The sequence below is a fragment of the Zeus faber genome (genome assembly GCF_960531495.2).
Source record: "Zeus faber genome assembly, chromosome: 8".
Lineage (NCBI taxonomy): Eukaryota > Metazoa > Chordata > Actinopteri > Zeiformes > Zeidae > Zeus > Zeus faber.
In genome coordinates, this window is record NC_137195.1 from 13,242,490 (window position 1) to 13,253,177 (window position 10,688).

Here is a 10,688-nt window from a genome sequence, read left to right on the forward strand (position 1 = left end):
CCAGCCGCTCCTCTCAGCCCTTGAGGCCTCGGCGCTTTGACACGGCCAAGCGGACCGGTACTGCAACAGACACAAAGTCTCACGGCCCCGGATTTCGGAGGGAGGACAAAAACATGAACACGGTCACCAATTCTTCCCCACGCCGGCCTACTAAAGTTGCCGCAGAAAACACCAGAACAAGGGTGGGCCTACAGCCTAGAGTCCCGCTACGTCAGTCTAGATTGGGACTGAAAGAACAGGCTGCTGCCGCTTCCAAACTAGCCAAGCCCAAGCCCAAGAGTGCACGTGCACCGGCAGCATCCAAAATCGCGCCTCCGCCGCCGCCCCCTCCTCTCCCTCCCCTTCCCCCACTTCTTCCCCTGGACCCAAATTGCAATGAGCCCAGCCTGCCTTGTTTGTGCTGTGACGGCCGCTCCCCGCAGGACAACAACAGCATGTTTAACCATAACCACAACAACAACAACACCATCTCCCTGAGACATCAAATGCAGATCCAGCCACCTCTAGCCCCGTTGCCCCAGAGGCCGGACGGGCCGGGGGCAAAGGAGCACATGGCGAGCCCCCCACAGACCCAGCCCCAGGTGCAAACCAACCTCTGCTCCGCTGCTGCTCTGGAGAACGAGGGGCAAAACAAAGAAGACAACACCGACCTGGACAACAAGAAAAAGGCCAAACTAGAAGAAGAGGAAGACGAGGAAGAGAGCAGTGGGGATATCGACGTGGACGTCGAGGAAGATGAGGGTGACAACTATGATGACGACGACGAAGACGACGACACGCTGGTCCCCTCGTGCTGTGACTGTCCGCCCTCCCTCCTCGACTTCTCCCTCACGTCTTCCACCTCCTCCTCCTCGACCTCCATCAGCTCCTGCTCTGACCTGGAGTCCGACTGTGCGGACCTCTCCACCTCTCTCTGCTCTTCTCACGACCCAGACGATCTCTCCGCCCATCTCAGCCCCCAGAGCCTGTCTCTCCCTCAGGCCGCTAAATGTCAACCCCCCACCTGCTCGGCACCATCTCTGCCCCTCAACTGTAACCTTCCCACCGCAATGTCACATTCCCCGCCGGCCGCTTGCTCTCCTGATGAGGGCTACCCCTCCGCAACCGCCTCGCCCTCCTCTGACTACTCAGGAGTCAAAGGCCAAATGGAGCACGGACATTTTGATTCGGAGGTTAGCAAACTCGGTCTGCTGGACTTCTTAGAATCAGTAGGGGAATTTGGTAAGATGGAGCGTTTCAGCCAGGTGATTCAGGTGGCTCACTGGGATCTCGACGGGGAGCAGCAATGGGACGCTCTGAGAAACCGGTTAGATCACCTGGATCGCCTGGAGAAAGTCAACAGGGAGGTGAAGCTGGCCTACATTGCCAGGCTTCACGAGAAAGGATTGGACTTGGGCGATTTGGAAGAGCAGGACCTGTCGGACGTCTTAGATGAAATGGGAAACATTGACATCCCTTGGAAACTGTACAAGGGCTGTGGGGGCACCCTGGGAGATTCTCAGGAGTTCTCCGACGCTGGCGTTGACCTCACAGCGCCGTCCGATTGTGATGAGCCTCTTGCCCCAGATTCCCTAACCCCCTCCCCCGTTGAACCACCCCCGAGGCCTCCAAACCCCCCAGCGCGTCACGCTAGTGTGAGCTCTGATCTACACACCTACATTAATATCAGCAGAGAGACCACCTCCATCGCTGTCTCCACCTGTCCCACGCCCACCTTTTCAACCTTTTCCCCCAACTCCTCGTCGCCCACTTTCTCCACTTTTCGGTGCGAGAAAGCCCTACCTCCATCTCCACCGTCCATCCCTCCTCTCCCCGTCTCGCAGTCAATCCCCTATTTAACCCTCTATACAGCTCCGTTGCCCCCACCCATCCCCACTCCGACTCCTCCCATTCCGCCGCCTCGAAGGCGACACCTTGCCAGGAAGGAGGCCCAGCGGCTTGTTGCTCTTCAGGCGCAACAAGAAAAGACACCCCTGTCTCTCCCACCTCCCACCACACGTCCCCCTCCTCTACCTCCACCTCCAGTTGTCTCAATCTCTTCCTCCTCCCCCCATGAAATACCACCTCCGCCACCACTCCCTCCTCCACCTTCCTTCCATGCACTGGATGTGGAGATACGGAAGCTGTTGATGCTAGCTGGATTAACCCAGGCCGAGCTCCTCAAACTCAGCCCGGAACTCGGCGTCTGTGTTGGAGGACTGGAGGAAGAGGAAGTTGATATAATTCCTCCAGGGTCTAACGAGCCCCAGACAATCAGGCCGTTCAACAACAGGGAGAGGGAGCACAGATATGACTTCACAGGGAGAGTCAGAGAAGATCGGAGCTGCGGCGGCAAGGAAAGAATAGAGGGTCTCGGGGAAGACAAAAAGAAAGACGAGAGCAAGGACACGCTGAGAACCACCTCGTTCACAGAGATGGCGAGAAGGAGGAAGAGAAACACCGGCCTTACCTCTGAACCATACGACAGCACTGGCCTCTGCAATACAAACGAAAGCAAAGCATATAATATGAGCTATGACACTTTCAATTACTCCCCTGTGCTCTCAGATGCTCCTCCGCCTCCTCCCCCTCGCCCCCTTCCTCCCATACCCCCTTCCGTGCCACACCTCAAAGTTTGTACTCTTCCCGCCAACTCTGCGAGGCCTGAGAGATTTGATTGGCTCATAGCATTCACGCCCGATGGCGAGGCGGCACTAGGGCCTCTTCCCCAGGTTACCACAAGGTCTGAGGTGCATACACCAAAGAAACTGACCTCTACAACAGGGTCATCTACAGGGTCGGGTCCGAAGGTCACAACCTTTAAAGAGCTCCGTTTCCGTAACAAGAACAGCTCCCCTCCGACTAAGGTGATAAGTGAGCCGGACCCCGACCCGACAATCATCACTCCGGACCCGGATATACTCTACAACCTAAAGTGGAGGAGAGAGAAGAAGGACGGCGACGGCATCCAGTGGGAGTACACGTCTCAGGCCCAGGCCATCTTCATGCAGCCGCCGCCTGCCCTCACCTCCATGGACGCCCTGAAGGAAATGCTCAAGAGGGCCGACGAGGAGGGAAGACAACCAGAGCTCTGCCCCTCGCAGAAGCTCGGCTGCTCGACCAGCGACGGTGACCTCTGGACGCTGGCCGAGGAAAGGGAACGCGAGGAAGCGAAGGGGACCCAGCGGGACAGTGGGGGCGGGGAAGACGAGGTGGTGGTGGAGGTGGAGGTGAGAGGAAGAGCGGATGGAAGAAGAACGTTGGAATCACGAACTACAGGTGAGTTCGCCCTTTATAGTAATGTGACGATAATGATGGAAGATGCACGTGACGGGCCCTCAAAGACCGTCGCTTAATGTATTGACATTTTGGTGTACGTCGAATGGACAGAACACTTTCTCGCGGAGCTAATGTGAATTTGCAAATGGTATGATAAAACAACAGATCAGCAGGTTACCTAATCTTTAGCTAGTCTGTGTGCATCGCTGCATATGCCGTCTGCATCTGAAAATAGCGAGAATTATTTCGAAACAGATGGAGGGCGAGGAACTAACAGTTGGCGCGATTTCTTTCTCTCAGTGATACACAAACAATATATCCTCAGGGGAATAAACACTAAAAAAAGACGAAGAATCATGAAAATGGAGAGATACGCGTCATGTAAATATAGGAAACGATTGATGGAGGCGGAGATGGGTTTATGTGAAATCAGGCGGATCACTCCGAAAGAGGGATCAGCAGAAGTGACTCGGAGCAAAGCTGCCAAACGAGAGGAAAATGCAAAATAAACACCAAGAAGGAACGGGAGAGAGCAGAAATGGAAAAATTAGAAGCAGCCAAAGAGAGACAGAGAGGGGGGGGGGTGATGGGAGGAGAAGGCAGACCATGGAAACCCGGCAGTCAGTAATTCCTGTTCTCGTTATCGGAGTGTGATGTCATCTCTGACTTCAATTCAATTATTCATCCACTCCTCAAATCAGGGTGGGGAGGGTTGGATAAGGAGTGTCCACTGAGGGCTCTATGCCTCCGTCATGCACGCTTCCAATTTCTCCTCGTGGTTCTTTCTTTTCTTTTTTTTAATAGCCTGATGAGTCACAGTGAGACATTTTATATTTCTCTGCACACACTGTTCATCGAGAAAATTCTTCTGTTTTCTTAGTGAAATAAATAGAAGATTATTTTTTCTTAGACACCATCTGCCTGGATGAAATATTGTTGGTCTTTAATTTGAAACTCCCATTTTGCTCAGATGGCTATTACTCTGTTCTATGAATATTAGGCTTGTTACTCGCTTTCCCCCCCCATTTTATTTCTCCAATCATCTAAATGTAGGGAACCGTTTTGTAATTATCTCAAAAGGATTGTGTGATTACAATTTTTTATTTTTTTATTATTTCTTTCCTCAAAAAACATCCAACAGCACGGAATAGGTGGGTACACCTTTAAGGGCCTCAGGGGCGGGTCCCGGGTGGCCCCAGCCAGAATACATAACAGGAAGTATCATGCCTTGGGTTCCTTTAAGATACAGCTGGAGTCTTGCGAAGGTATGGTTGATCTCCAGCTTCAGTTCTTGCCCATGGCCGCGCAGCCTGTCACGTGCGATTTAGTGTAATTGGACTTGCGGTGCCAGTATCCTCCAATCTCCACAGAGAGACGGACAACAGTGACTTGGCAGGAAAGAGCAGAACACTGCTATCAGCTGACTGACTCAGCACTGCACTGCACTGCACTGCACACTGGGAGGGAGGGAGGGAGGGAGGGAGGGGTTGAAATAAAGAAACACAAGAGTAGGTGGCGCAGGGGTGATGGTGGCATCTACTGCCCATGCAGGTCAACGTTGAAACGTTGAAAACGGCTGCTCAGTTCTGGTTTATTAGCGGTAACTATTTTCAAAAACTCAAAACTTTTTCAAAAACCTATGGAAGGCATTCCGTGTCATAATTCACAAATGTATATACAACACATACTCATGGCTCAAGCGTACGTCTGGGTCCGTTTGCGTTTGTGTTCGGGTTTGTTTCATGACTCATTATTTCGCCCCGGGTGGGAGGGTGGGAATGGACGGCGTGGATCCTGGAGCGGGCTCTCTCACTGTGGGGTTGGAGTGGATACGCGGAGTGGCGTGGACTCTGGCAATGGGCGGGTGCATTTTAACGACGCTCCTTCTGCGAGATTTGACATCAATGGGGATGATGGTTTTTAGTCTTCTCTTTCATGTTATGTTTTGAGTAGTTTATAATTGAGTGTATAACTTTGTCTGCCGCCGTTAAGAGTCCCCTCTGCTCCAGTATCCACTCCGTGCATTCATGCCAACCTCCCCCCTGGAAGGTCATGTGTGTGTCACAAAGCATAAATACAAAAGTATCGATAGGGGAGGCAACAATCTGAATGTGCGTTTCGGCGTGTACACTTGTGATGTAAGTGATGAAAATATACGCAAAGATATTCAATCACAAACAAATGATGGCACAGTTATTTCCAAAGTGGTTTTCGCTACACAAGTTATACATTATTTATTTGTGGACGGAGAAATATGTTGTTTCTATTTATTATTATTATTTTTTTTGCATTTAAAATTCTTGTACAGATTTGTGGTTTGTAGTATTTACTCATCTTGTTCCATTAGTATTTGTATTGATTTAATACTATGTTTGTGAATTGTGACACAGAATTCCTTTCATAACAACCTGTCTCCATTGAATCTCGTGCACCACGGGTGTCAATGTGTATCGAGCAACCCGTTTGTTTAAAATGTCGTTAAATATTACTGCATTATTGCTTTATTGCATGCCCTGACATGATGACAAGTCTTTCTGGAATTCGTTCATGGAATCTCAATAGAAACTAACATTCTCTCCATTTCTTTCTCTCCTTCCCATTTATTTGCAACATTTTACTCTCTTCCTTGTCTTTCCAACTATTCCATCCCATTCTGTTGTTCCTAATCGGTGGCCGACGGCTCCACCTCTCCCTCACGCCATCGCGCTTGTACACCTGCTCTCTCTGCCCTGACCTGCCCTGCCCCTTGCTACTCACCCGAATGAAAACCTCAGTTTCCTCACCCCCGCTGTCCCTTGCCCATTCCCACTCCCACGCTTCTCCCTACTTCCTCCATGCTGCTGTCCCTCGCTACCGCCCAGGTTACTGTAACTCCCAGCCTCACATTGAGCCGAGGCCCCAAAGCCCCGTGGGAAGGGTGTCGACAGCTTATTCTGACTACCCACGGCAGGCCCATGCAGCCAGCACGGACAGGCGTTCAGTCTCTATCAGGGGAGATGATTCCCAGACTCCCATACACTCTGACTACGATGCCAGCTTAGACTCTTTCAATAATTTTGCGAAAGACTTCCGGAGCAACGGGGCGTCGGTGCACCCGTACGATTGCCAGTACGATTGCCACGATCTTGACTATGACTTTGAATCCGACTCCATCAGTAATTTTGACTCCATCTTCTGCAACGACTCGGAGAACCGCGGCGCCGCGCACGCGGAGTCGGACATCCCTGTCGGTGGCACCATTGAGGCCCCGGGATGCACCACTCCGTATAAGAATATTGACGTCATGATGACGTACTCTAACACACTCAGCGCTACAGATTCACTGTGTGCAGGCGGTTCAGATCAAAAACGACCGTCGCGTCCCTTACCATGCAAGGACGACAAGAGCAGCAGAACCCGGGCCTCCAAAGAGCTTCCTCCCCTGCCCACCTGTTATCTGTACCACCCTAAAAACTGCCCTCTTCACAGGGGTGCCCCGCCCCGCCTCTCCCCGATCGGCGCCCTCTCCCCACCCAAGCGCTCTGGCGCGCCCCCTCCAGGCGTCGAGGTCTCCTGCCTCAGTTCACCGCTTTGCCCTCGCTCCCACACCCTGCCTGCCCTCGCTGCACCCCTTTACTATCCCTATCTCTACCCTCCGATGCCGCCCAAGGCACCCCCCTTACCCCCAAAACGCCAACAGGCTCCCCTGAAGCCACACGCGCCGAGTAAGATTCCTCTCTCTCTCTCTCTCTCTCTCCCTCTCTCTCTTTCCATAAGTCTCTGTCTTTTGTCTAACATCTGCATAAGTGCACGTGTGTCCGTCCCTTTCTCTCACTGTCCCTTTCCCTACTCTGAATAGAATCCTTTTATAACCCTGAGGGTTTTGCAGATTTGAAAGTGTCGTGTGTCAGACAGTACAATCCCCCTCAGGTCGTCTGATACTCTATCTTCACAGGCCTTTCAAATCTGCAAAGAGACCTCAGAAGGGAAGCCCGACCACTGCGCTTAGCAGAGGGCTTCTGGATTCATTAATCGGTTTTCAATGCCTTCCTATAATCTATCCTTTCTCGCTCTTTTCTTGCCCTTTGTCTCCTTGTTAATGTTTCTGTTATTGCATGGTGTGTTGAGATGGAAACTTGCATTCCATGCAGAGCACAGCCCGACAGGCTTGTTGACGATAATGTCCATTCTAAACAACATTCATCTAAAAGTAAACCTTTGTTATCTTTTGTGTAGATTATTTAAGTGTAATCAGTGATCAAAGCAAACTAACACAGTGCACAGTTGATCCCACTGTTTGCATTTATATAACACGTTTATATAAATCCATGTACATGAAAGTCACCAGTAGACTTGACACCTTGCCCCTCTGCACATGTATTTGAAGGTCTTCACACACTGTGGGACATGTATTTGAAGGTCTTCACACACTGTGGGACATGTATTTAAAGGTCCCCACACACTGTGGGACTTTGGCTGTCTTTTATCTGGATTATCAGCTCTGTCAGACTGTGCGGGTTGAACCCAGTCTGCTGTCGTATTGTGTCATTAATTGAAAGCCAAACGACTGTCCTTCATCAGCCGACATCGTGACAGCCGCGCCTTATAGATTATAGCTTTGTCGGAGCCTCCATGGGTCGGCACTCTGACCCTGTCGTATCGAACAACTAAAAGACAGTGGATCATTGTTCAGGACAAAAGAGGTTTTGTCCAATACACCACATTTTTTTGTCTGGCACAGTGTGTGGAGGCCTCAAGCAATCTCTCCTAATTTATTGCCTTAATGTTGCAGCCCCTTTAATTGTTTTCCCCCTAGCACTGCAGTTGTGTGCGTGTGTGTGTGTGGGTGGGTGTGTGTGTGTGTGTAACTGGATGTAAGGGGGTTTGTGCTTGTGTTTAATGCCATGCACTGCACATATGCATTTGTGTGAATTTGAAGGTTAGTGCATGGCCTTTGGTAAGTCTGGTGAGATTGTGTCTATCCCAGATGTGTTCTCTAAATATCATCTTTACTGATGCAAACACCATAATAAATGAAAGGTCCTTTCAGTGCAGTATTATTTACAGGATGTTACCACGTTTACTGACAAAACCATCTGCTCCAATAATTAAATGCTTCTCATCACTCAATCCCTCTTACTTTCACTAATACTAATATTAAGACACTTTTATCTGACTTGATTTACAATTCTCATTCAATCTCTCGGGGCCGTCATATAATTCCTCCGTCGCTGTCTTATCTCAGCTGTTCGCAGCGTCTCCTTCGCTGGCTCCGCTCAGAAGGACGGGACATCCTGGATGGGTGAAGATGTACAGATTCCGATGAGGGGTCTCGGCCTGTCCTCTCTCTGCTTGCAGGAGAAGAAAGGTTTGTGTCGTTTGGGCTCGCCACCGCGAGTTAAAAAAATAAAATAAAATAAAATAAATGCTGTTCAACTGTGAATCGTTTCTCTTTCTCCGCAGCTCTGGTCAGTGCGGTTAGCGTGGCAGTGGAAGCCGTTTTGGCTCAGTTCAGCTCCTCCAGGACTGTGGTTCAGAAGGTGAGTTGCTATCAAGCCATGTCCTGACTCTTTGTGCTTGATGATGACTTACGTGTTGTTTAGACATCAGCAGCACATCATGGTCTGTATCATTTTGATGGTCTTGTATTGTGTATATTGTATTATTTAACTAAGGGTGTGTTTTTTTCCCTTCTTCCTCTTATCTCTTCATAATTTCTCCACTTCAGCCCTTTTCAGTTAGAAAGGTACTTAATTGTCTTGAGATAAGCGTAAACCGTTAGAGGGTCTATTTTCTACTAACTTCCAAATCCTTCGTACTCCCTCCATGAATCACACGCCTCCATGAATCACTCTTTCCTTGCCATATTCTGTCACTGTAATCCCCACTGTACGTGCCATCCTGTCCTATTCCTTCCTCCTCCTCTGCAGGCTCTTTCAGGAGATGGCAGCGTGAATCCCAGCCTAGGCCGTCTGGTTCTGCAGTGCCTCTGCCCGGCGCTGCATGGCCTTCTCTCCAATGGCCTCAAGCCCCATCAGAGTGACCTTATAGCAGGCAGGAGGCCCAACTCGGCCTGGGGCTTGGTGCAGGCCTCCACTAAGCCAGGTAGCGGCGACATGTTTTTTTCTGTCCTTGTTTCTCCCTCCCGCAGCAATCAGTCAGCGCTCGGTATACATGTCAGGAAACCCAGATTAAACCAAACAATGTTATTGACCTGATATCGATTGAGTGCCAAAGTGCCAAAGTGGACTATTGTTTCCCCTCTGTAATTTTCTCACCGCCGCTCTCTCTGCCTCTTATTTTTCTCTTCCTCCCACCCCCTGTCCACTGCCTCCAGGTCCTAACACTCAGGCGTTGTACAACCTGCAGGTTAGAGTTGGAGAGCTGCCCCAGCTCAAGCAGAGCAAACACAGATTCAATTCCTTCCTTATTGGCCTGCTGAAGTACGTGTTTTCTTCTTCCTCAATGTCCTTTGACCAGATCATGCAGAAAAACACAGTATATCTGATATTTACTTCAGGACTGAGGCTCCCTTTATTGCACGCACATGCTTCTTTCTTTACCCGAATCCTCCTTAATCCTCCTCTTCGTATTATTTTCTCTTTCAGTACCAAGCAGCTGGACTTCTGGCTATCTCACCTTCAGTCGTGCAGTGGTAGGTTTCGGCTTCGTTCGCAGATTTTCCACACCACTTTTTGGACATGCCATCAAGTAAGAGTGACCTCTGTTTCTCAGATGTGCTGGAAACGTACTACCGCCCTTCCTCCTTTATGCGTCTCTCGCTGACCACTTGCCAGCCCCTGTTCGAGGAGCTGCTCCTCCTGTTGCAGCCGCTCAGCCTGCTGACCTTCAGTCTTGACCTGCTCTTCCAGCACCATCATTTAGAGCCGGCTAATCACATCCCAGAGATCCCCGATCCGCCTGTTCAGGATGTGGGTTTCAGACTCTCGCCCCAGGAGTCATTGGTCAAGGGCCGGTCCAGCAGATATCTTGGGAGCCTATCGGCGCTGAATCTTGGAAGCCCCGAACAGAAGGCGGCCAGTGCTAAAGCAAGCTCCTCGGTGCCGACCAATCCATTCCTTCAAGAATCGGGGATGTCAACAAATAACGATGCAGTGGCCTCAAAGAGCCCAGTCGGTTTCGGACAGACGAGCCCTCAGCTTATGTGGGTGCAGGAAAAGGAGATCGGAGCGTTGCCTCCCCCATGTGTTGAGGAAGCCAGCCTCACTCAGCAGGCAGGACAGGTACCCGTCTTTGTGGCTCGAGTCATTTCTGAGATTGTTCACCGAAACATGCTCCTTCTGCCCTCTGATTAGTCGTTGTTTTTTTTGACACAGGTGATCCAGGAAGGATGGGAGGCTGTGGTGAACTGGGGAAGCCGTCTAAGCCAGAACATCGCTGAGCTGAGTTCCCCTACAGGACAGAACCAGAATGAGGATTTCAACAGGGGT

The 10,688-nt window shown here is 50.5% G+C and overlaps 1 protein-coding gene across 1 annotated transcript in view; it reads left to right on the top strand.

Moving 5' to 3' along the window:
• Positions 1-10,325: 10,325 nt before the first annotated feature.
• The window catches only part of rusc1 (RUN and SH3 domain containing 1), a 1,480-nt gene continuing 1,117 nt past the window's right edge, over positions 10,326-10,688 (top strand). The window contains exons 1-2 of the mRNA XM_080005931.1: positions 10,326-10,481; positions 10,575-10,688. The exon at positions 10,575-10,688 is cut by the window's right edge and continues 137 nt beyond it. Of these exons, the coding sequence (XP_079862057.1) occupies positions 10,332-10,481; positions 10,575-10,688 (264 nt within the window). The 5' untranslated portion in view covers positions 10,326-10,331. The remainder of the gene's footprint in view (positions 10,482-10,574) is intronic.